This window comes from Enhydra lutris, unplaced genomic scaffold (assembly GCF_002288905.1).
Source record: "Enhydra lutris kenyoni isolate GAN:26980312 unplaced genomic scaffold, ASM228890v2 scaffoldscaffold17, whole genome shotgun sequence".
Taxonomy (NCBI): domain Eukaryota; kingdom Metazoa; phylum Chordata; class Mammalia; order Carnivora; family Mustelidae; genus Enhydra; species Enhydra lutris.
The window spans coordinates 37,718,967-37,745,479 of NW_019154101.1; the positions used below are offsets into that span (position 1 = coordinate 37,718,967).

The following is a 26,513-nucleotide window of genomic DNA, read 5'->3' on the forward strand; positions in this document are numbered from 1 at the left end:
GACAGAGAGAAATCACAAGTAAGCAGAGAGGCAGGCAGAGAGAGAGGAGGAAGCAGGCTCCCTGCCGAGCAGAAAGCCCGATGTGGGGCTCGAACCCAGGACCTGGGATCATGACCTGAGCCGAAGGCAGCGGCCTAACCCACTGAGCCACTCAGGCGCCCCAGGACTGTGTATTTTTTTTAAATGACTAAGTTTATGGATCAAGATAATAGTCAACAACAAATCAGACAACAACAAATCTTGTTACCTGTGCCCTGCATGTTTGAATTCAGTTTATTATTTATTTTAAAAATACTGACATTTTAAATTAAAGATGTGAAGATTTTCATTTTCTTTTTTTTTTTTTTTGGAATAAAAGTTTGTGATCATTTAATTTCACAATGAAAATGACCCTAGGGGCACCTGGGTGGCTCAGTGGGTTAAAGCCTCTGCCTTCGGCTCAGGTCATGATCCCAGGGTCCTGGGATCGCGCCCCGCATCAGACTCTCTGTTCAGCAGGGAGCCTGCTTCCTCCTCTCTCTCTCTGCCTGCCTCTCTGCCTACTTGTGATCTCTGTCTACTTGTGATCTCTGTCAAATCAAATAAATAAAATCTTTAAAAAAAAAAAAAAGAAAAAGAAAATGACCCTAATTTTATCTTTTTGAAACAGTGTCTATATTCTCTGCTGCAAATAACCAAAATTTAATTCACATTAGACACATTTTTGGATGTTAAGCTATATAAAAAAGATAGTCCCTTTAAGAAAAAAAAGCTCCTTTTTTTAATGTTCAATTAGTCAACATATCTCATCAGTTTCAGATGTAGCATTCAGTAATTCATCATTTGTGTAAAAGATAGCCCTTTAAACTCAAGAGAGAGGATGGTGAGTTTCATATATGATTTATAAGAGTTTATGCCATTGCTGCTAGTGAGAGAGAGCTAGATAGGGTTAAATATTAGGGAGAATGGAAAATGTTTGGAATTGCTACTGGGGGCAAGCGTCAACAAGAGATGAATAAATTGATTGCTACATTGTAACAGGAGTGCAGCTGAGGTTAATTGGCAAGGATCTGCACTGACTGCATCATTGCTCAGTCACTGTGGAATTAAGAGATGGTAGATAAAGTTGAAGGCCACGGGAATGAATGATACAAAGGTGTTAATGATACTGGGACTGCGTTGGGCTGTCCCCATACTGAAAAAAATCCCTAAAGGGGTTGAAGGGCTAGTGATTAAGATCATGGGGGTAAGAAAAGGCTTGTTCATATTAAAGAAGTAAGGGCGAGGCTCAGGACTTCTTTTCCAGGTTAGAAATTTGGAACCAAATAATGTTTTGAGTGTTGATGAGGTCCAAGGTTTGGACGTACCCCATTATGGGGCTAATGTGGAACATAAAAGATTTAGTGTTTTTGTTTTTGTTTTTGTTTTAATTTTATTGTATTTTTTCAGTGTTCCAACTATGAAAGGTTTTGAAGTGAGGTGGCACTTAGAAGACCATCAGTATGTCTCTAGAAGGTGACAGGTGGTAGCTGTTTCTGGCCACGTATGGTCAAAGGGGAATGGATGGGCACATTAGTTTTAGTTGCTGAGAAGGCTGAGGCTAAGAGCAAAAAGCTGTAAACCTCCTTTATTGTTGGCCTTTGTGGGGGAGAGATTATACAGCCCATCATGGAGAAGATGGTAGGGGAGATGTGTTATCCCAGGAGCATCAGGATTCGCTGAAGGAGAAGGGTTCAAGCTGCAGATATGAACAGATGTAGTAGAGTGTGTTTATTCATCAAAGAACCCAGAGTCCACCAAGTTGGGGGAAAGGAGGTAACTAAGCAGAGGCTGTGTGCACCTGGTCAGGGACAGTGGTCTGGGACAGAAAAGGAGAAATGGGGACGAGAATAGGGCACATGCTTGTTCACAAATACAGGCAGAAGGAACCAAAGTATGAGCCAGAATAAGAAGGTGGTTTGAGAGATGTGTTAGCTCAGGGAGAAGAGATGGGATGTTTGCAAAATTTTATTGCTAGAAAAGTCAGCAATGTCAGCTATTCCCAGCATTCAAATTGGCGGAGTAGAATCATAACCAAATTCTCTGCTTATGTGCAAGGTTTGGATAGGACTAGTTTGTACTTACAGTTTCGTTGAGATTTTGGTAAGAAGCGTGGAGGACCAGAAAAACATACCTATATGGAAAACAGCTTATTACTTTAACAACACTTAAAACACATTTGTATTGCATTTTTTAAGCAAGTGCATGTTACTTTTAAAGCAATAGATTCAAGCATATTCCTGCCAATGTTGATTAAATATACGGGGAAATAAAACAAAGCTTCGTATTTTTAGTGTTTCTAGAAACTATAGAAAAATCAATTTTCTACTAAGAAAAAAAAAACAGAAAAAAGTTTTCTTTTGAAAGTTAAATGTGAAATCCTATCTTTTCTTTGCAAACTATATGTTGTTAGCAAGAAACGAACAAGGACAGAGGGAAAAACTAGAATTGGTTGTTCTGTCCACCTACCTCCACCCTGCCAGCATCAATGTATCTGTAAGACTATGAAAATCAAATATCAGAAAATGCTGGTTCATACTCTGGAAAGCTTTCCGTCGCGCTAGTGTCGTTTGTTTTTTGGCAGTCTTGCTTCATCAGATGAGACTGGGGATGTTTGCCAGCAGGCTCAATGTGCAGCATCATCACTCCTTCTCTGACCTCAGCATCCTGAAGTGGCTTTTCAGTTCTTGCTCCCCTTATCCTGTCTTCTCAGTAAGTGGAGTGCATTTAGAGTGTGTCATTGGCTCTTAAGTTGAAGTTTGGACAACATCCATTTTCCTTTGCAAAGCCTTATTACCCTACTTACTCTTGACCCCTTGGTGATTCTGTTGATGCCTGTTTTTTAGTTTCATATTTTTCCATTAGAACTCGAAAGGCTCCAAGCTTGTCTTCCTGATTTCCTCCTCTTCATGGAGTTCAGTGTAATTTGAATTTCAGCTTTCTGAGATCAGTGAAACTGAAATCAATCCTGAGAAGTTGTTTTTGCAATTTAAAAAATGTCGGAATGTCTTTTAGGATAAGTCCTGTGATAATGATGGACTCCTTAGAAGTATGCGTATACCATTTGGGATTATTGACTTCTATGTTTAAGAAATAAATCTTGCTAATGATGATGATGCTGTTCAACAGTGATTTTTGCACTTGTGCATAATCCAAAGGGTAGTGTTTAATTATTCTACTCATGTGCCAAATGGCTGTGTTGTTAGTTATATAAGCTTGGCTTTTCCTCTTTGTACTTCCTTATTTTACTGTGTCCAAAAGTTACTCATTTTTGTAGTTAATCGTTAAAGCTCTAATGATAGGAATATTTCTTAAAGAATTAGATAATATTGCCATCTCTAGTTATGAGCTGGCCAAGGAATTTGGGGGGGATTTTAGATTAATATGGTTTTGCTTATTTATTTGTAGTTGCTTGGTGTTTTGCTTAAACTGCTAAGTATTTAGAAGTTGGATATTTTGGCCTCTAGCTTATTTGACATCATTGTTCATAGTCCTTTTTATATTTTGCTTTGTGGCTCTTTCTTGGTAATGGGAGGAGTTTTTTGAGCTGAAGTAGTAAAGCAATTTATTCAAGGATCTACTTGACTATAATAGTATGAGGATTAGCATTTCTAAATTCTAGATTCTTTTGTTCCTTGGCCTTGGTACTCCTTGTAATTCACATTAATGAGAAGGAAAAGACTCCCAGTCATATATCCATGTTTTTGAAGTTCAATAGTAAATAGGTATCAGCATTCATAATAAGAATATATAGCTTAAAACATGAACAGGGATACGTAGAATAATACATCTAGATTTATATGTAGATATACAAACACAAGTAAAGGATAGATTAAATTGGTTCTATGTGATTTCTCTGTTTGTCCTCAGTCAAGGAATAAAATGAAGGAAATTTTTAAATACTCCCAACTTTGGTTGGCAAAATAGAACTCGATTGAAAAATCATCTGACACCAGCTTACATGGGAGTTTTTAAGGTTTTGGTAGAGAGTTGCATGCATAGAGTTACCCCAGGGTAGCTTTTGTAATTTAGAAACATGTTTTCATATTTCATGCATTTATTTGTGTAAGTTGGTGGGGTGCAAGTTGAGAACTATTCCTTGTTATTATCCAAATAAGTTTTCATCATCTCTGTTCTGCTTAATAGAAGCATACTGGAGGGAAGTATAATTTTGAATATGCACATGCCCTTTTGTCTGTGTAGGTTTAGTTTTAAAATGTTTTTCACAGTGACTCACCTTCATTAGCTTTCCAAAAATGACAATTTGAAAGACAGTCCTTGCTTGGACATGTGAGTTCTTATGTGCTTGTTAAAAATCAAGCCAGAAGGATTTGCGGGAGATGGTGGCCGAGTTTTTCAATATCTTTTGTCTTTGTCATTTTCTTCCCATTTCTAAATTAGTTACATAAAGAGAGTAACTAGGCAAAAACAAACAACCAAACAAACAAACAAACAAAACCCCCAAAACTCTCCGGGCAACATTTACAATAAAACTAGGCAATAAGATATCCCCCAAAATAAATCTGGGTGCCTACAAGCCACCACCAGCCATTAAAACCTGCATGAAGATATCTTTTTCTGTAAAATGAAGGAAGAGGAAGCAAGGTGCCTGAGAAATGGAGAACCCCTGAACAGACAACAGGTTTTCAGTGGAGAACTCAAAGGGCTGCTTTGGAAATAGAGCTGTGAACCTGGGAGGAGCCCAGAGGGTTGATCTGAAGGTGCTGCGGTGCTCTGGGCTTCTGGAGTCCGTAGACCTGACTTCCTAGGGCTTCCTTCCAGGAAAAGAGCTGCAGGCTGTATAAACTGCTAGGAATGACACCGACATAGCAGCTCAAAGCAACAGAGATGAAAAAGAAAAATGGTCTAGTCCAAAATAGGACAAGGGAAAGGACCAGAAAATCCCCAAACTCAAGTGCCCTATTCTTTAACACCCCAGAAGAAGGAGCCCTGTGAAGTTAGAGAAACCATGGGGCTCCTGGGTGGCTCAGTCGTTAAGCATCTTCCTTTGGCTCAGGTCATGATCCCAGGTTCTTAGGATTAAGCCCTGCATAGGGCTCCTGGCTTAGCAGGAATCCTGTTTCTCCCTCTCCCACTCTGCCTGCCCCTGCTTCTGTTCTCTCTCTCACTGTGTCTCTCTCTATCAAAAAAATAAACAAATCTTTTTTTAAAAAAGCTAGAGAAGCTTTCCTGAACCTTCATGAAGCTTCCCTGAATTAGGAAAATAAGTTTCACGACAATGACAAAATTGAGGAGCAGAAAGTATCAAGATCAAATCTCATATAAAGCAATTATAAGCAAAAGATGTAGGAACCAAATAATATAAGTATAGTAAAGTTTACCAAAAATATGTGCTCCTTGAACATGTCAAAACTGTAACCTACTATTTTAAAATAAGCTTAAGTAAATGAACCAACCCATGAAAGAAAACATGTATCAGAACTGGAAAATCTTGGAGAGGGTGAGGTGACAGAACTCAGGAAAGAAATAGAAATTAAAAAAAAAAAAAACTCATTTCAAAATTAAGACTGATTTTAGTCTTAATAAACAGAAGAGGTAAGTATCTTGAGAGAAATAGAAGGTGAATAGGGGACAAATTTTAAAAATCAAAATGAAATGAAGAAAGCAATTTAAAAATCTAAGAGAAAATATCAAATATTGAAGATGTGGGGGAAAGTTACAAGTATGAATATTAGGAATGCAGAATAGGAAACCCAGAGTAAGAACGAGCACTAAAAATGAAAAATCAAGGAAAACCTTCCTCTCCACCAAAAAAGAAAAGGTGGAACTATATACTGAGAGTATATCACATGCCTGAGAACATTGACTCAGAATGCCCAATACTATAATATGCTCTGATAAAATTACTGGACTTTAAAGTCAAAGAAAAAAATCTTCCAGTCTTTTAAACAGAAGGAACAACATGACTTAAAAAGGAAAGAAAATTAAATAATCAACAGCAAAGCTTTTTTGTTTGTTTCATTTCACGTTTTTAAAAAATTCTTTTTATTTTGGGGGTTATTAGAGGGTATATTTAAAAATTTTTTTCAGTGTTTCAAGATTCATTTTTTATGCACCACACCCAGTGCTCCACGCAATATGTGCTCTCCTTAATACCCACCACCAGGATCACCCAGTCCCCGACCCCTCTGCCCTCCAAAACCCTCAGTTTGTTTCTCAGAGTCCACAGTCTCTCATGGTTCGTCTCTCCCTCTGACTTCCCCCAACTCACTTCTCCTCTCCATCGTCCAGTGTCCTCCGTGTTATTCCTTATGCTCCAAAAGAAAATGGAAGGACATTTTTAAGAAACTGAAAGGAAGAGAACATGTGAGCCAAGGATTTTATATTGAGAAAAACCAGCCTTCTACTATTTAGTAAGGACTCGGGAAGATTATCACTAACAAACAAGAATGTTGGTCCTGTGAACACTTCTTGAAGATTTACTTAGAGACCAGGCTTCAGACAAACAAAATAACTGGAGAAATAACATCCTAAGGACAGATGGAGACCATTAATTATATTGTTACCTGTAGAACTTAAACTTAGTGGGGTTAACTGGAAGAGGCTCCTACTGGCCAAAGATAGGACAATTTGATCTTCAATAACGATAATAGTTGCAATAGATCAAAAACCCATCAAATATGGCAAAAATCTACAAGTTCATAATGATTCATGAAAATAATAATAATAATTTAAAAAGGTCATCTTTGGAGGATGATAGGAAACCAGTATGTTGCTTCAGAAATTGGTCAATAAAAGGGAAAAATCAAACATGTAATCCTGCCTTTCCTGAATGAACTGTATTACTGAGTGGCTGAAGAGTAGACACGGGGACATGCCTTCATATAATATTTCAACTAATAAATGAAAATGGATGATAGAATTAGAAGGCCGCCATTTTGAAACCCCTATTGGGTGGCTATAGGCATTTAGCATGACATCTGTGAGGATCACAGAAGAGTGATAACCAGACATCATGTGCCTACCAAACACTACTGATAGTCTTGCCAGATCACACTTGAAGCTGATGCATTCTCTCCATCCAGCTGCTGGTTTGCAGGATATCCAAGGGACTGAGGAACGTGCTGAACCGCACCAAAAATATACACTCAGCAAAGTTCAGCTACATCACATTGCCTGTGTTTTCCAACATAAACTGTAAGGAAATGGCTATGGAGGAGAACTTTGTAGATATTAAAAGTGAATTAAAATATATCAGATTTTTTGAAATGAGCAACTACAGTATCTAGGGATAGACTTTGGGGTGAAAAAAAGCCTTTTTTACACACCAGGTAGTTGTTGCTTATAAAAATGAAGATAATGGTTATTATGGAAAGAGAGGGGTGAAATGAGGCATGTGGAAGGGGCTTCTGGAATGTCTCGCAAAGTTCAGTTTCCTGATTGGATGGTATTTGCCTTATATATTCATCAAGCATTTGTTGTATATAGTTTTATATATCTGTGTTTTGTTTTACAACAAAACAAATTAGAAAATAAATCAGTCCAGTCACAAACATTTTAAGGGTGGGAATGCCTAGGTGGCCAAAAAGCAGGTGATTTTAATATTGCTCTTTTTTTCTTTCATGGGTAACTTTTTTTCTAATTCTACTTACACGAAACATGTCTTAGACCTGCAATTTAAAAGTCATAAGTTGACATTTCAATATGAATTTGGTAAAAAATCAGCCACAGGGTAGCTTAATGTAGTAATAGGTATTTTAGTCGATGACTATAAAGCTCTCAGCTCTTACAAAACTTAGAACTGTTGTTTTTCTAGGAGAAGGGATATAGTGCTGGTAGAGTGAAAAGACCCAGGTTTGCAAGAGCAGCTTTCTCCTTACTGACTTGTAGGTCTGAAAGCTTTGGTGTCAGCTTGTGGAGGCGTCAAAAAAGTAACACTAATCTTACCACCCTTGATGGTAAAATGAGAATGAAGGAAAGCTATTTATAAGGTGCAGAGTTCTATGCCATTATATTCCCCTTGTCTCATATAATGAGCTCTTCAAAATCTTTTGTTCTTCTTTCTTTCTTACAGCAATAAACGAAAACCTTAGTCTTTCAAGAAAGACATGGATAACTTAAAATGTCGGATAATTTGTGTAGTAATGAGTGTTTCTTTCAATTTCATCCTCAGATCATAATATCAATAGTTATTTGCTTAAAAAAGAAAAAGAACAAAGTATTATACCTAGCTTGAAGATAGAGCTGCATTTGATTATATTCATTATGCTAGGTGGGTGGTCTTTGCTTTTTACCAAACTATTACTCTAGTGCTTTGAAAGAGAGAGATATTAGACACTGTCATTAGATAGCAAATTAGACCAAATGTGTAAAAATATCTTTTACCTTTTTTTTGGGTCAGAAAATAGGTGTGATTCATTTTCTTGGCTTCTTTCAACTAAAGAATTACATTTTGCTAACTGGAATGTAACACCTAGTTTTTGTGGGATGAATTACTTTCTATTTTTTTTTTTAATGTTACATAAAGCTTATGGCATTAGTGAATTCAGTGCCTTTAGATTGTAAGTTTTGCTAGAAGTTTTTATTCCCCTTGATATGAAAATTCATGAGGAAATAAAAATAATGCAATTTCTGCATGAGAATGCACTTTTTTTTTTCAATACTAAATTTGAACGTTATCACAATTAACTTCAGCCCCTGCTATAACTTTTTGGGAGGCAAGTTGGTGCTCTTTAATTTGTTTTTTGTATTTTTGTTTTATGGGAGATGGGGTTTTTTGGTTGTTGGTTGGTTGGTTGGTTTTCCTTTGTTCTTCCACATCTTCAGTGTCTTTACATAAAGAACGTTTGATGCAGAATTGGACGTGTACTTTCAATGATGTGCATTTTTTTCCCCCTGAGCAGAAGTTCATGTTGAAACCTAAATAGAGATAAGCTAGAAGAACATTATGCTAAGTGAAAGAAGCCAGTCCCAAAAGACCACATATCATCTGATTCTGTTGATAAGAAATGTCCAGAATGGGCAAATCCGTAGAAACAGAAAGATTAGTGTTGCCAGGAGCTGAGGAGTGACGACAGGGTTAGGACAGGGTGGGAGTGATTGCAAATGGGTACAGGGTTTCTTTTTTGAGCTGATGGTTGCAGAACCCTGGGAATATGTAAACAGCACCTGTGGAGGCAGGCTGGTTAAGTATCCTGCTACCATACCCTCCTGGCCTTTCCCCCACCCACCCCACCCAGGACCACCTGATGGAAAGCCTGGATATGGCTTGAAAACCACTGAGCTCAATGGTAGAACGTTTTTATTGCCAGAGGAAGGTAGGCCAAGTAATGGAGGCCAGTACTTCCGTATCTCATTGTATATTAACAAGGTTTAAGAGCAGACAGAAAAACAAATTGAGTCATAAATGCTTTTCTTTGTATTGGGGTCTTCTTTTTGTATTCCTATCATGGAAAGCTTCTTCCCTTCTTTTCCTCTTTATCAAATCATGCAGGGAGAACGCATCTATCGACGTAATGATCTGCAGTTGTGGTACCCATTGCTAGAGGTCCAAATGTCCTTTATAAGGTGAAAGGTCCTTTTGGCTTTAGCCTCAGTCCCAGACATTCCTTCTTAAAAATTTCCTTCTTTATTCCCAAGTGTTATTCTACTTCTTTCTCCTGTTCCATCTGGTTAAGTCTTAGTACCCCCCAAACCATTGTCTATCTTAGCAACACTTTTCCTCTGCAGAATGCCTTAGATTCTTTTTCTTTTCATGAATAGCTTATTTTCTGTCCTTCTTCTTTATCTTTGGAAGGATCTGTACCTAAACAGCTACAGACATTATATAGTTTGTTCTGTGTTATTCTGGAAAAGATTGGACACTGTGGGTCTGATGGCAAGGCCTAGTGACAACGTGGCTGGTGGTCCTTGCTATACTTTTTTTTTTTTTTAAGTAAAATGAAAATTGTTGAACTTACATTATAAATAACTTGGGCTTATTCCTCTCTGCTCTGCAAGCCTAGAGAATGAAAAGTTCTCTTAATTTTCTACTAGAAGCAGACACATTTAGGTAGAAAGAGAGCAGATGGAAAGCTACAAAACCACATAAGGGCTGACTCAGAATTTAGTTGTTTTAAAAAATAGTTATATTTTTTAAGCTTCTGTTTGCAAAACAAGTTTGTATGAGTCCTGGGCATGCTTGTCATAGAGACGGACTGGGGGGGGGTGCAAGGAGAAGGGGGGCCAGGCAGCAAGTAAGCAGCATATTTAGTACTGGGTTTGTTATTACAGAAGAGTTCTCTGGTTTTGTTTTGTTAAGTGATAGGAGTGAGGTCTGTCCAGGCTTAGGGTGAATAGCCAACTAGGAGTCAGAAAAACAAGACTTTAATTTAGCTCCCTGCAGGTAACATAAATATCTTAAATGCCTCTTCACAAGGACAGAAGTTGGTGTCTGTATTACATACTGTAAATAAAAACTAGAGTTGGTGATGGAGAGTAGGACGGTGAGGCTTTGGGAACAATTCATGGGATGGGAAGAGGGGCTGGGGTGGGGATGGATTTCAGCTCGCTTCAGCGCAAATGATTATTAGCTAATCATCTTGAAATGGTTAAGGAAAGAGTAACATTTTATATTGCATCACGAATTTAGTCCATGTCCAATAATGATATGTTTGTATGGTTGGGAAAGACAGACTGACAGTATTCCTGATAATATTGTGGCCCTATTCCTTCTCTCTTATTTATTGCTTTCTCCTTTTCCAGACTTCAACATATGCTGGCTTGTGGGAAGTCAGTAGGAACTAAATAGCTCAGCCTCATTTATTCACCGTAGTTAAAACCGTATTATATCCAAAATCCTTCATCATCACTAAACACACTTAAGAGCAAGTCACAACTCTTTTATTAGTAGGAATCAACCAATAACATTGCCAAAACTGATTTTACTTTTTGGCCCAATTTTTTAAATATTGGAGAAACGAGCTAGTTATAAAAAAATATGAACCAATTGCTGGATATATTTAATGATGAGTCCTGGTTGTCTCGTGATTTTGTGACATGCTTTGTTGTTCTAGAAATACATAAAGCTACTGAAACTGTTGTCATTTATATCTGTTGGAATTTTATTATAGCTAGTATCTCCTTCCATTTTAATGAAGGAGGTATAATTTTTTCAACTTTCTAGACAACATCTGGGGAAGACGTACGAGACTTCACAAAGGTGCTGAAGAATAAGTTCAGATCAAAGAAATACTTTGCCAAACATCCTCGGCTTGGCTACCTGCCTGTCCAGACAGTTCTCGAAGGTGACAACTTAGAGACGTAAGTTTAATTTTAATATTAAAACTTTTATGTACTCTTTTCTCTGATGTCTCTTATGTTAGTGATACAAGAGAAATTATCTGATACCAAAAAGAATTTGTGTTTTGGTAAAATGTTTCATTTTTTTAAATTTTTACTCTACTTTTTAATTTAAATTCAATTAGCCAAGGTCTAGGACATCACTAGTTTTTGATATAGTGTTCAATGATTTATCAGGTCAGTATAACACCAGGTGCTCATTAGCTCACGTGCAAAGTGTTTCATTTTAAAAGAGGTAAATTAATACCCACTACCAGGCTCATAGTCCACAGTCTCTCATGCTTCGTCTCCCCCACTGATTCACCCTACTTCACTTTTCCTTTCCTTCTCCTAATGTCCCCATGTTATTCCTTATGCTCCACAAGTAAGTGAAACCATATAATAATTGATTTTTTCTGCACTGGGGGTGGTGCATAAACAATGAATCTTGGAACACTGAAAAAAATTAAAAAAAAATTTAAAAACAGAGAGGTATATTGACCTTGGAATCAATAGGAATTGATTGGAATTGATATGAAGACCGGAACCAGTCTTCACATGAATTTTTGCTGTTTGCTTTTGACAATACCACTGCTAAAATTTGAGATTTAATTTTGCATGTGTTCCTCCACTTTAAAAATATGTATTATTATGTGTTCAACCTTTGCCTTGGTCATTTCTTTTCCTTTTAAAAATACTTGAAGCAAATTGTGTTATGTACTGTTTCATGATTTTATTCATTTTCCATTTTTCCTCCTATGGGGATATTTTGCTATTTCACATAGTATGTTTTACACTTATTTTACATATTTTTTGGTAAATTTATTAATAATATTGGATCTCTTGCTTCATATATGCCTGCCCTAAAATCTCATCAAAATGTTGTATTTCTAATTTCTCTTGAGCATGAAGGCAGCAAAACGAGATAGCTATATAGGTATATAAATAGACAAAATTTCTTAAAAGTATGTACTTTGAGTTTATAAGCATAAATGAAACAAGTCTCAATGCAGCAAAATTACTATGGCATTGTAAAGAAAAGAAAAATAACAATTTATAACCAAAAGTGAAAAGAAAAACAATTTTTAAAGCAAGCCAGAAGAAATGCAAGAAGCAATTTTAAATTATGAAACAATGATATATCAGGATCAAAATAGATCTGGTTTTAAATCTTTGAATCACTTTGAAAAAAATCTCGGCATAAATACACCTGCTGAGGTAATTTTCTTGTGCTTGAATCTTGGGAAAAATTAATGTTTATTGCTAATCATTAGCAAAGCATCTAGTCATAAAAATAGTGATGTTCTAGTTACAGAAAGCTGCCCTCTCATATGACTCTAGAAGAGACGCTCAGAGGTGTGAAGTGTGAAGTTTTCTACATTCTCCAGTAAAGGAAATTGTAGTGAGAAGTGCAAAAATTGTGTTGAGTGTAATTTTTGTGAAATCATTCTTTCTTTAACCTTCAAAACTCTTAATTCATTTTATGGTGTGTATGAGAGATACACAGAGAGCAGTCATAGTCTAGTATTATGACAGTCCACGACTCAAAGATGTCAAAGTGGAGGGATACACTACATAGCCTGGGTGGGGTTTTTTTCCATATAAAGCTTTGTAGACCATTGGCTTTGCTGAGTTTGCGTACAAATACAGGTTGTTGTTTTTTGTTGATTTGTGGAGCTTCTAAGAAGTGGAAGAGAGGCCATAACCAAAGCACATAGATATTTGATCCCTCTATACATAATGTCATGGGTGCGCAACTATATTATGTTGATAGATCCCAAAATACCACACATTTAAAGCATCCAGAAAAATCCTAACTTTTTGATAACTTTGCTTGATATCAAACTGCGTACAATTAAAATATTATGCCTCCCTGTTATTTTTTCCACAGTACATTTTAGAACAAATTTTAGTGGAGCAATTTCAGTTTAAAGAGACCTATTCATATACTTAAAATCCATAAGGAAAAGTAGATTGTTGGTTCTCTCTTTGTTTTGTGGGTATATTTTTGTCTCTTTCTGCAAAAGGTTATATGATTTTACATTCTTATTTGTTTTACCATCTAATATATAGTTTAACTGTGCTGAACATCCCATGATAAACGCACAGTTTTACTTCCCTTGGTATCAGATCTAATTAACCTTCGGAGTAGCTGCCTGAAGCATAGAATTATCACATAAGTGCTTTTATTTCAGGACAATTTGATAGGCTTGAACTAGTGATGCACCTTTCAGTCTTAGGATAAACCATTGCCATTTGTGTCCCATTTCAAATATCTACATCCTTCATATGAGTCATGCATCTAGATCTATCTTTTATACTCCTTTTAAGTATTTTTGATAATTTGCCTTTTCATGTCAAAATAACCATTGACATCAATCATTCTATTCTGAGTGACTTAAAGTCACTTAGACAAAAAAGAGCAGAAAAGCATACTAAATAAAAATTTTGTGCTGTGATTTTTGGCTCTAATTCTAAAAATGCTTCATTTCACCTATCATCAATTTACCAGCATTTTCAGGGAAAGGAAAATAAGAGAAAGAAAGGAAGGAGTGTAGGATTAAATCGGATGTCACAAGATGCTTTTTGAAAAAGATTTATGAGATACTGGGTAGAGTGGGCATGTTTTCTTCTTTTTTTAATTCTAGAACACATTCTTGAAGTTGGTATAGTTCATTTTTCTGCTGAACCCTTTCTAGTATAGGGCCACTTAATCTTCTGGTGTAACAATTTATGTGAGCGGGTAGTAAAGTTTTATTTCGTTTATTCTCCTGTTTGTGGGAGAACATTGGAGAAAAACCAGTCAAATGGTAAATGTATTGAAGTTATTTATGAAGCTGATTAGAATTTTCTTTTGCGTCTTTCTGTTTCATCCCTGCAAAATGTAATGTCTTACCCCATCCAGTAATTATACATGCATACATAGAGGGGATTTAGGAGAAAAAGGAGTTATTTCTAAAAGGAGGTAAGCAAACTCATGCTTAGATTTTATTCAGTTAATTTGGTAACTGTGTGCAAGAGTTTTCAAAAAAATAATTCAAAATAAAGGAGTATAACTTGATTGAAGAGTTGCCATTGAAAATAAACCAAAGAAACAAGCTAAGATAGTGGCAAAAGTCATTTGAGAATTGTGAGAGATTACTATTGGATTCAAGGTAGGTTGGTTTTCCGAGAAGTTAAAGAAGTAGAACAGACACTTCTGCCTGGTATTGGTTAAAGTGAAACAGATGAGTTTCATGGTCCTTTTCCAGTTCTTACTGGAGCAAGAACCAACTCATGGACTGGGAGGAAGTGAGGAAGTGAGTCTCAGCTGAACTGAGACCTGGAAGAGTCATAGGGCCAGATGTGCACGGTTTGGTGTGGGAGGAGGGGAGGGGGAGTTTCTAGGCAAGGGAAGTGTTTTCAAAAGCCCAGAGACAAGATCATTTGAGGAACTAGAGTAGGAAGCTGGGAATAGTGGCATGAAATGAGAGTGGACAGAGAAGCAGGACCCACATAATGAAGGGCCTTGTAAGTGGTGCCAAGGTGTTCGGATTTTGTCCTGAAAACAGTCAGGAGCCATTGAAGGTCTCTATGTGAGAGCACACCGGGACCACACCTACCCTGTGGCAAACAGATTGAAGAAGGCAAAACACTGGAAGCCTAAGGCAGTGAAAGAATCATTAAATTTTCAACGAAAGTCTGGATTATATTTCATATAATATTAAGTTTATTTAGTAGAGTAATTCATTGCATATTAGTGTGTAATTAACCCAAACACCCCATTCAGCCCCTGCTCTGGAAAGCAGGGATAGGCTACATTATTAACTGTGTCTTATTTTGAACCCCCTTTAACTATAGACTCTATCTATACAGTAGGGATAGTGCCTTGTTTTTATCTCCCAGAATTAAATGAGAAAATTTATCACTTAACCTTTTTTTTTCTATAAGTCAAAATACTTTGAGGTCAATGAGGCCTAAAGTTTGATTTTTTTTCATCTTTATTTCTTTTCTTGGAATTCTCTGTTCTCAATATGTAAAACACTTTCGAGAACTCCTTTGGTTCAGCTTTCTACCTCTGTCGCTCTTATCTTAGTACAATGAATCACTTTTGTGCTAACTGAATTAACTTCACAAGAACCAGTCATGCAGTTTCACAAAGCTTTTCCAAGTTCAATTAAGATAAAAAATACATATTTTTCTTGTGTGTTTAAAGTTTGCCGTAGATGTGGTAGTACACTTAAATTTTAGAAATGCTTTCTCTGAGTAACTATTATTTTTTGGAAAGTTTATAGCACATCATTCACTTGGCATTCAACAACCATATCTCAGAGATAAGGAAAAGTAATGATGAAAAAAATGATTGAATGATACTGTGTTGTTTCATTGTTGTAACTAGCTTATATGTGCATGATTAAGTCTATTTACAAATAGACTGGCTCAATGCCTATTTTTGAAAGTAGGTCCTTATAGTCGTAGTTTTTCAGCCCAATAAGATGCCCTCCATCTCCTTTTAATCTTTGCTGTTCAGACATTAACTTGCGCTGCCTGGTAGGAGCTAATGAGATCATTAACTTTTTCATAAGTTTCTATGTATACTAGAAATAGCAGAATCAATTCAATCTAGAATAATTTAAACTTTCCTTCTTCTTTGTTTCCATCAACTTGAGCTTATGCAGGAGACTTTATTTAATTAAATAAAGAACTAATTTTCTTTAGACTTTTAAATTCCCACATTCATCACACCTCCCCTTACTCTCCTCAAAACAACAACAACAACAACAAAACAAAAACCAAAAAACCTAGGGTTTTTCATTCTGTTCAGTCGTTTTTGAAAGGTATTTCACAGAGATGGGGGGGTTTCTAGGCAGTTTTTGAGGTTGGAGTGTCCCCAGGGCTGGAAGTGGTAATGAAGGATCCAGGTCCAGATGGAGACAGAACACATTTCCCGATCATTTTCACGGATTGAACTTCCAGAAACAATTTTGTTTGAAGAAAGTGTATCATCATCTCGTTGCTTTCACCTTTATGGATAATGTAAAATTTGGGTTGGGTGTAGGGGAGAGGATCTAGGTGTAACATCTTCTTTCAGTGCCTCTGGGAGGTTGAAGTACTTTGTGCCCAGTTGGATTTGAATGTGTACATTTAAAACTGAACAAAGAATCAGAAAAATCTCATTTTATTGCAACTCTGCCATCAATATATAATGTAGTCTTGGGAGTTTCTGACCAAGTTTCTTCTCCAGGAAAAACATCGTCTGGTGCATCATCTCTCAGTATGTCATGGAGCATTAGCTTTTCAGTTATTCCATGTTTTTGAGCTATCGTAGAGCATTTTGTTTCTTTTTTTTTTTTTCTTTTCCAATGAGGCTATTTAAAGATGCACTTGCTGTCTTGTAACATATATGCTGTTATATCTGTGAAAAGCCCCCGAGGCACTTGAAGGCATAGCGTTTTGTCTAAGATAAACAGGGACTTGTGCTACTTTTGATTTCCCCAGGGTCCACCTCAGGGCAACCAAACGTGAGAGTGGAAGACAGTTGAGAATGTCTTCTCCTCCAGCTTCCCACTGCTTTTGTCTGCAATGTCTCTCAAGTGCTAGTTCTGTGACTTCTGTTTCCCTCTCCCCCTCTGCAGTCCTGTCACACTGATCAGCATGTGGCCGGAGCACTATGAGTGAGTATTCACAGCTCTGTCCCCGGAGCCACTACTGGTACTCTGATCGGTGTCATTAGCATGGGGCTAATTACAAAACTTTTGCACTGAAAGAATGGTCTGCCTCCTGGGTAACAATCTTCATGGTTTGTTTGCATGGCAAATTCACTGTTTAAGCTAACAGTCCTAATAGTAACGTCTATCAGTATTTAGGCATAAAACCATTTCTTTGCTTTTTCTTTGATAGCCCCTCACAGTCTCCTCAGCTGTTTCATGATGACACCCATTCCAGAATTGAACAGTATGCCACACGGTAAGAAGCCTTGATAGGAGCCCTCCCCTGTGCTGCCCCCCAGAATGTATCTATTTCTGTATGAATCCTCTGTCATTGGTGTGCCTTGATTTAAGAGATGTTTTGCAAGAGTCGTGGCTCCATTATATTTGGAATCTGGGTTCTCATCTTTCCATGTTGTGATTTGTGCTTTACCAAACACCTGCTGTACAGTCAGGGGAGAGTGAATCTCTGTGGCATGTGATTATGGAGCTCATGAGAATCCAAATGCTAGACAAGCAGGATTTCGATACTGTAACCTATTTCAATGAATGAGCATAGGAACTGAAAGTATTCTTAGGAGATTGTGCACATACGAATTACAATATATAATTAAATGTATGTTAATGCATTATAATAGAGGTTTATTTTAGAGTCCCTGAATAATATGGAGTATAGGGTGGTCTTGCTGGCATGCACAAACTTTCAGAAAAGAAGTGCATAGGAAGTGTCTCTTGGGCTAGCAACTAGCTCTTCCTAAAATGGTTAGTTCAAGCATCGTATAAATAGTAATACTTGAACTGTGTCTTGGCCAGATAGAATTTCTGGGAAAGGGTAGGCTTATACTAATGGAAAAGCATACTTAAAAGCACTGAGCTGGGAACGAACATGGCTTGTTTAAAGGAGTAAGGAGTGAGGAATGAAGGAATAGAAGCTGAGATCTGGTTTGAAGCCCCACTTGCTAAGGAGTTGGGTTATATCTTAGGTAAAGGGGGGTTTGGTGAGTCCTTAGACATGAGAGGAGCATAATCAGATTTGTGAGAATGGAGACCCATTGTAGGGCCTGGGAGATAAGTTAGGAGCCTAGGTGAATTAAGGGTCTATATAGCATGGTAAAAGATGAAGACCTACAAAGCCTGAAGGCAGTGGTGATTGAGAGGTAGCTCAACATTCGATGTTGTTTTAAATTCCAATCTTATTAGGAGATCTAGGCCTTTTCTTATTTTGTCAGGATTATGACGGTTTGAGAATGACAGAGAAAGTACCTCAGTTGACCATGCCATCTGGGGCCATGTGATGGAACCTCTTTATTTTCATTTTTCAGGCTGGCCCAGATGGAAAGGACTAATGGATCTTTCCTCACTGATAGCAGCTCTACCACAGGAAGTGTGTAAGTAGATCATGAAATTAGCACTGCTGGGGAAGGCCAGGTCTTGTCATGGCTGTCGGAAATAATCTTCATTGATTATGGCTCTGAATTTGATCCCAATCAAAATTGATAAGTGTGGTTATAGAAATGTCTAGATAGATTTTACGCTTTCAAGCCATGATAATATAAATTGGATATGTTTATTTAGTTTCATATAAGTTAATGAAAAAATCCTGTATTTGTCAACTAATTTCCCTCAGAAAGATCAGACTGTTCTATTTATAAATATGTGTATAGATATTCGTTCCATTTGTCAGATATTTCTTTTTGATTCGACAAATGTATTTCCACAGAACACATGCCCTTCTATAAAATCCTCTTCTGTCTGTTGGCTCACTTTTTCTCCATAATCCCTGCCATTTAACAACTATGACCCACACAAGCTTGGACCTGTAACTCCCCACTCTTTGCTGAAAAGTGTTATTTCCTCTGCCAATATTTTATTATATTAGCAATTAGGAAAAGTCTCATTGACTTTACAAAGATAATTAAAAACTTTCTAGGCAAATATTTTATCTCTGATTGTCTTACTATTATGTGTTGTCTTGCTTTGGAACTTCTTCCCCCACCCCCCTTTAGAATTTTTTATTTTGCATGATGTCTAAAAGGTTTCAGTAATGTCAAGTTTACTTGTTAGGTAAGTTCTCTGTTGTTTGCATCTGGTGGGAAGCTGTAAGGCGGCCAGGGAAGTTACAGAACATAGTACTCAGGTGTTTTATACTAAAAAAAATCACAGAGAGAGCCAAGTTGTAGTACCTTACCCACTCTAATATAGAATAAGTCCCTATCAATGTTTTATATCCTTTTTTTTTAAGATTATTTATGTATTATTTGACAGAGAGAGAGAGAGAGATCACAAGTAGGCAGAGACAGGCGGGGGCGGGGGGAAGCAGGCTCCCTGCTGAGCAGAGAGCCCGATGTGGGGCTCAATCCCAGGGCCCTGAGATCATGACCTGATACAAAGGCAGAGGCTTAAGCCACTGAGCCACCCAGGCGCCTCTCTATCGATGTTTTAAAAACTGTTTTACTATCATTAAGCTTATAAATAAAAATGTCAGGAGGTTTTTCAATTTTAAATTTCAAACATTATCCTGTTAATACTTTACAGGAATACAGTAGTGATTTATACATTATTATTCATGTACTATGAATATGAAACAATTCCCAAACCAAGATAATAGCACATTTATAATGTTTGTTTCTATTTAGCTACTAGTATATATTTTATATAAAGTAGTTAGATACCTTGAGTAGCCTCTAAATGATTTCCACAAGGTTGATAATAGTCAAAGAATTAGATGGAACACAAAATAATCATTAAAACCAAAATAATTAAAATCAAATTTAAATTCTTTAAAAGGTGTTGGTCATGTCCTGTGAACAGAGTGAAGGTAATGCTCAAATTTAGCACATCTGTCTTCAAGTTAGAATAAACACTATTTTAAAATTTAATACTGTTGTCTGAGAAAAAGAAAAAATAATCAGATGATTAACAGCTGAATACATTTTAATATACGATCATATAGCTACATTAACTCATTCATCTTGTCCAACAAATATTTCTTATGTATCTACCATCTGTGGTGTGTTAGAGCCAGTATAAGAGCCCGCTGTACATTTTCAAGAAGTTTTTTTAAGCTCTTTTTAAACAGAACCATTATAGTAATTAATTCGTATACACTTACAATTAACTAAATTAGATTCAAATGAAAACAAAAGTCATACTCAAATGCTATCATGCCCTCATTACTCTACTTCGTTTTACTATTATCTGTGTTCTTGGAGTAATTTATTGTATTTGTCAGATGGTGTACAACTGTGTATCTTTTCCAAACTCTACATTTCAGTAAAGTCATTAGCTTGATATTGGCCTTGATGAAAGTATTTAAACCCTAGAAATGGCAAAAGCTACAATTCAGGACCATTTTATTCCTTTGTTTTTTTGGAAAACTCCTTAAATGTTTATCAGTGTGCCACTGGCACATACCCAGTGGGGTCAAAGTCCACAGATGTAACTACTATATCCATGAATTTTACTGGCTCAAGGAAAGAACCATTGATAAGTGTTTGTAGAGGAAGAACATTGGGTGGCATTTTTTTTTTTAAGGTATATTTATTTGAGGAGGAGAGAGAGAGAGAGTGTGTGTGTGTGTGTGTGTAAACGGGGAAAGGCAGAGGGAGAGAGAGAATCTCAAGCAGATTCCCCACTAAACACAGAGCCCAATGCTCATGACCCTAAGATCCTGACCTGAGCTGAAACCAAGAGTCCCATGCTCAAATGACTGAACCACCCAGGCACCCCTGGAGGGCATTTTTGAGAGACAGATCAAGACCCCCAAAGAACTTCACATCCTAATTCCTGAAAGCTATTCATGGGTCTCTTTATATGGCAAAAGGGACTTTGCACATGTGATTAAGTTAAAGATCTTGAGTTGGGGAGCTTATCCTAGGTTATTTAAGTGCACCCCATGTCATCCCATGAGTCCTTATAAGAGTGGGGGAGAGTCAGTTAGAGAAAGATATAGCCAGAGAAGCAAAGGTCAGCTACAGAGAGATGTGCAGACGCCACGCTGCTGGCTTTACAAATAGAGGGATGCAGGTGACCTCTGATACTGGAAAAGGCAAGGAAAGAAATTCTCCCTTAAATGTAATATTCAGTTAAATTAATAGCATAAGAATGTATCTGTCAGCCACTAAAGAGAATTCGTTTTCCAGTCACTGGTGCGTTCATATTTTCTCAGGGACTATGTTAATAAACCTTATTTTGATAAAGCCAGTCCTGGAAGTCCTTTGCTCTGTCACAGTTTGAATTACTGAGTATTCTGGGGTTCTTTTCCCATGACTATGGCAGTGATTCTCCCATTCCAGTGAGATTGCGAATGAGGACTCTGAGTCCTTGAAGCCCTGCGCTGGATGGGGAACCCACCGGTTAGACTTGGAGTGGTCACCTTTGCTCACTTCACTGTATAACACTTACTCATGTAAGCATTTCCATTTTAGCCGGTACTGCTGACTTGACACTGTGAATAGGATTCCACATACTGCAATAAATACCTTTCCTCCCAGTGGATAGAGTCTTACCAGAAGGGTGCTTCTTACCTCCTTCAGGCTGATGGGACTCCACAGGGTTTGTGATGGAAAGGTTAGGAACCCAGCCCCACTGTTTATTCCTCCGGCTGTCCTTATTTGTTTCCACATCTAATAAATTAGCATCTTGGATCACAAGACACAGGAAGAAATCTTCACTGCTTTGAACAGGATGCTGTGCTCTTCCTTCTTTGCTTTCAGCTTTCTTGCTTCCTACAGGACCTTACTGTAGTAGCAGTAAGTACATAACATACTCCAACCCTGGCCTTTCCCTGGAAATTTCCTAAAGCTCCAGCACTGACAGGGTCTTAACACAATCCTGAGACAATAGAGGACAGTTTCCAGTCACTAGGATCATCCGTTTCGGAGCGAGGATTGGTGGCTTCTTAAGGAAGCGTTGGCTCTTCTGCTTCACTCATAGGTCCATCTTGAGGTACCAGCATCAGAAGATTAGCAATTGTATTGTTGTTGGGAAAAATTGAAAGCTAACTCAGAGTGCCTTAAGCCAAAAAAATAAAAGTAATAGCAAACTTCTACATTACATTTTGGAATTTTTCTCACTCCTGAATTCTCAACCTTTCCTTCAGGTCCTTTGAGCGGAGGTTTTGTTATTCCAATAGGTCATAAATATGTCATTAGGTCTCTTGAATAACAACAGGGGTGATACAAAAACAACCACCAACTCTCCCTCTGTGAATATTCTGTTGCTCTAAGCTCTTCATCTGTCCTTGCTTCTTTAATCCTCTGAGACCCCTTGAGATGCTACTCTTGTTTCTGTGACCACCATCTTACAGATGAGTACATTGAGACACTGAGAGGGTAAGGAGCTCGCTCAGGGTCTCACTCGTCAGTAAGTCGTGGGACTCAGACCCAGGCAGCCGCAGGTGCTCCGCTGACCACCTCACTGTTACGCCTCCCCTATGTGGGAAGGGAAGGCTTCCCAGATGGGAGCCCCGCAGTGGGGGTGGGGATGGGGGAGGTCAGAGCATCTGCAGTCCTCCTTGAGGTCATCACTTTCCTTGTCCCAATCCTGGCCATTCTCCATCCACACCTCGGCTTCACAGTTCAGACCTAATTAGAAGATATTTTAGTTCCGTACCTCCAAGACTGATCTCCTAAATGTGGTTTGGGATGATCTCAACTGTAGGTGATAAAAGAAATCCTAATACTTTCAGGTGTGAATTTTGAAATTTGAACTTGTGATTTTAATCCAAGGTCTTTGTAGTCATTATTATCTTCAAAAGCAGCCATCCTGCCCTGCAGTTTGGGCCTTTCCCTGTCCCTCAGATTGGTCTATGGAACCAAGTCCCTGGCTCCCGACAGCATTCTTCCTGTGAAGCTGGTGAATTCATTGTTGCATTTCCATGCCTTATGGGCAGCTGCCTCCCCAACCCAGACATGAATCAGTCCCAAGGCTCTTCCCCCACATAGACCCAATTCCCGGTGCTCCCTTTCCTCCTAAAAGTCTGCCTTTGGACAAATTAAAAAGCCAGTAATTTTGAGGATAATAATTTTCTTTGAAGGAGGAATTGCACACCCATGACAAACCAAAACAGGACCCAGGATAGTTGTGGGGAATCTTGGGAACCCAAGGGCAGATCCTTAGACAATTGCCATTAGGGTGTCTCCCTCCATCTGCTACCTGCCCTTGAGTGACACTGTCTTATGTGCAAAGATCAAACTGGGGTCTGATTTGCAGTGGCATTGCTGTTTGCACCTCTGAAGCCTAGAACAGAATAATCCTTGAGAGGAGGGAAATTATTGTTATTTTTGTTTATGTCTTGCCTACTTTCAAAAGGTCATTGAATGACTCACAGTCCTTTTGTCATCTGATACATACTAATTTTGTAATCTAGATGGTGTTTACCATGTGTGACTTAAATATATAATTATATTCCATTTAATGGTATTTCAGTGGTGCAGACTTATATTTTTGCAACCTTTTCTATTTTAGCACTATTGACATGTAAGGGCCCTCATCTGGTACCTCATGTACTATCTGTCTTTCAAGGGTATGCTCTTGGTTTTTACTATGTATAATTAAGAACTTGAATGTATTTACTTTTATATTTAACTCTTAGAACTAATAATCTGAGAAATACTTGAGGCTGAAATTATATGTTATACATAAATGATTTTTTTTTTTTTTTTTTAAGAAATTGCCTTAAATCCCTTTTGGATACCTCAATGAAAGGATATAATGATAGTGGAGATGATGGTGATTACAGTAATAATTTAAACTCTATCAACTCCCTAGAAGAAATGAAGCTATGTCAATGTTTATAACAAAATTTATCTCAGATCTAATTTTGACTTGTTTGTGTATGAATTTGTTTCACAGACACTAGTCCCCAAATCTTGAAAACAGAACACTAGTAGGTGCTAATACTGAGCACTGAGTATAGCCCCTGAATCAGATACTTGCTGGGACAAATGTTCTAAGGGACTCAGGGGTCTGATGGTGCCTGTGACAGGGCAGGAGCTCCGGGCTAGGATCCATGATCAAGTCATAGGGACACCCCCCCCCCCCCGACCCAGATAGCTACAGGCTTTGAGTTTTCTTTTGACTCTTCCTGTTTTTATTTTATACTTTTTAAACTTTTACTTTTAGTCCTTCATTTCCTTTTAGGTGAATTGTTCATAGGATTCATATGGTGGCTTTTTTAACCAAAGTGAACATCAGTTTACTTCTTATTTATTGAAATACCTGAGGGTTAACATCTACTTTTGTTCTGTTTTGCATTATCCTTGCTTGTTCTTTCGTTCGTTCTTCTGCTTCATGGACAGAATGCTTCGCTGGACATTTGCATGGTCCGGCTGGTCACAGGAATGGCTGGGTTAGGACTCTAGACCTTGCTCCTTAGCCTTTTGACATCAGATATTCTAGAGCGCGGGAAGCTAAACCTTTTGCTTCTCTTGCAAGAGTTACTGTTTTGTTTTGACTTCTGATTGATTGCTTGAGACGCTTTATCCTTAAAATAGAGAAATTTCATGGGGTTTTTTCTTTTGTTATTAATTACTTAATTTTTTTCGATACTCAGCCTTTTTAGTTTCTATACATTTTTTTTCAGCTTGAGGAATAGTTACAAAATACTGCATTATACCCTTACTTTGCTATTCCTTTACTTTATGCCCACTGTATCTTTATGCCTTGTATTTTTCCTCTCCATATTTTAGACCTCTACTTTTTATCCTCTCTTGCTATTACTTCTGTCTCTACTTGAACTGGATAAAGTGCCTGCAAACACTGGCCGTGATAAGGATCACTGACCTAACGTCTTGCCATCCTTAGCAGCTAATTGGTGTCCCCGCATGCTGATGCGATAGCCTGATCACCAGCCTCTGTCCTTCATAATGGTTAGGGTTAGTGGGGCACCGGGGTGGCTCAGTCGTTAAGCATCACTCTTGATTTCAGCTCAGGTCTTGATCTCAGGGTCGTGAGTTCAAACTCCATGAGGGGCTCCACCCTGGGCATGGAATGAATAAATGAATGAATGAATGAATGAGGGAGTGAGTGAATGAATGAATTAGGTTTAGGGTATTGGCCATATATTTCCCATCAGGAAAATGCCCACTCCTCACACATACCCTTTCTGTCTGACTTAGCGACACAGGCAGCCCAGGGTCTTTTAAATGCTGCTACTCTGCCCTGGTCTTCTACCTATTCCCTCCTCATATCCTCATCCTTCCACAGTTAGGAATAAGCATGCAATTCTTCTAGAGCCTCCTTTATTTATTTTTCAGTGACACTGCATTTTCTCCAGAAAGGTCATCAAAGGGTGATTTCTAGCTTATTTCAGTCTTTATCCCATCCATGTTCCTTATTTCCGGTTTCTCACTGGGTGGTGATGGTTCTACCCCTTCCCCGTTGAATTTGATAGAGGGATGGTGAGGTTCAATATCAATGTTATATTGTGCTCCTAACCAACGTGCATGACCTTTATTTTTGTTAAATGTGTGTCCACACATACTCCATGTATAAACTTAGAGAGAGGGAGAGGTTACCAATAAAGGAACAAAAGAAATCAATCAGTAGTTCATCTGAACCTTTGCTTTGGCTGTTCTGCTGGGATAACAGTCATTTTTCTCCTTTGCTTCATCATATCACTCTGCCATCAAGGCTCAGGACACCTCTTTTCTATACGTTCACTAACTCTCAGATGCAAGTTCAAGTCCCCTTTTCATCGCAGTAAACTGTGATCACACCGGGTTGCATTTTCAGGTTGGACTCAGAGGAATCAAAGATCCTACCTCGAGAACTGGGTGCTTCCTGGCAGCTGCCAGGCACCAGTCTGAGGTCCCAGAGGGCCTCCACCGCTCCCCAGACTCTCTGGGACTGCAGTCGAGTGTGCTCTGACCCCAGTGCCACAGACGAGGGCTCTAAGGGACATTTGCAGGCACATCACTGTCAGACGGGCTGGTACAGTCATGACAGAGCTCTATTTTATACCCTCAGCGCTACTTACATGTTGTTTTCCTGAAGCCCTATCCTATACATCCATAGATTCCGGGATTTGCTTACCAGACACAGTGAAAACAGCCCAGTTCCAATCTGCTGAAGTACTCACTCCATAGCTAGAGACTCCAGGTGGCAGGAGCCAGGGAGTCTGTCCTTTGTGTGATTCCAGGGAGATCTGACTGGATCTCCCCATAAAGGAAGAGAAGGGCTCCCAGGCCCTTCCTTCTCAAGAATGTACCAGTTTTGTCTATCTCGTTATGCTTCTGTCTCTGGCAACCGTTAGATTCTACCACATGATTCATGTGTCTAATTCATTAGACGAGTAGTTAGAAAAGTAGGAGAGTCTAGGTTTAAGGACCTGTAGTTTCTTGTTTTAATGCAGAATGATTGATCCTAGTGAAGATATGCTGATAATATCAAGTAAAATATCTGTGGATATTTTATAAATATCTACAGTTAAAATTTTTGCTATGTTTTTTAAATGAAAGGGTAGGAGGATTATATTCTACCATTCTGTGGGTTACAAAGCATTGCAAGATGGCTTTCAGCCAAACG

General features: G+C 38.1%; 1 protein-coding gene across 2 annotated transcripts in view; it reads left to right on the plus strand.

The window, feature by feature from the left end:
* LOC111147605 (utrophin) overlaps positions 1–26,513 on the plus strand; it is a 552,279-nt gene that overhangs the window by 509,663 nt on the left and 16,103 nt on the right. For both annotated transcript variants that reach the window (XM_022503758.1, XM_022503757.1), the window contains 4 exons: positions 11,144–11,280; positions 16,914–16,952; positions 17,179–17,244; positions 18,308–18,373. In XM_022503758.1, the coding sequence (XP_022359466.1) occupies positions 11,144–11,280; positions 16,914–16,952; positions 17,179–17,244; positions 18,308–18,373 (308 nt within the window). The remainder of the gene's footprint in view (positions 1–11,143; positions 11,281–16,913; positions 16,953–17,178; positions 17,245–18,307; positions 18,374–26,513) is intronic.